Source organism: Wasmannia auropunctata, unplaced genomic scaffold, assembly GCF_000956235.1.
Source record: "Wasmannia auropunctata unplaced genomic scaffold, wasmannia.A_1.0 LD278348.1, whole genome shotgun sequence".
NCBI classification, from domain to species: Eukaryota; Metazoa; Arthropoda; class Insecta; order Hymenoptera; family Formicidae; genus Wasmannia; species Wasmannia auropunctata.
This window is the reverse complement of record NW_012084542.1, coordinates 1-370: the sequence shown is the minus strand read 5'-3', so window position 1 is coordinate 370 and position 370 is coordinate 1. Positions and strand designations below refer to the sequence as shown.

At 38.9% G+C, this 370-nt stretch overlaps 1 protein-coding gene across 1 annotated transcript; it reads right to left on the bottom strand.

Annotated features, from left to right (window-relative positions):
- Nucleotides 1–13: 13 nt before the first annotated feature.
- On the bottom strand, nt 14–367 carry LOC105461771 (glucose dehydrogenase [FAD, quinone]-like; the record flags this gene model as incomplete). The annotated part of the gene is made up of 1 exon (XM_011708279.1): nt 14–367. A coding segment is annotated over one exon (354 nt), but the record flags the coding sequence as incomplete, so codon positions are not given.
- Nucleotides 368–370: the final 3 nt, after the last annotated feature.

Genomic DNA, 370 nt, shown 5'->3' with positions numbered 1-370 from the left:
TTCTCAAGCAAACCTTTAATTTGGGATCAATGACAGCAGTTGGGTCACCACGAGGTCCCATTTTACAAGTGCCAGAAGCGTGAAAGGTTGTGGAAGACCGTATTCTTATCATGCATTCCCAATAAGCATCAGAATCATACTCATAGTCGCATTCCATATAAGTAATATTTAACAATTGAGAATTGAATGCTTGCATCGTCTTTGTTTGACCAATTCTTAATGCAGTTCTAATACCGGCGATCATCGTCTTGATATCGTCTGGATCGTCGAAATAATTTGGTGTGATAGCTGGTTTAACATTGACGTCATTAGCTAATAACTTTATTCTACCACGACTTTTTGGTTTCAACAATACTGGTGCAGCTGACCA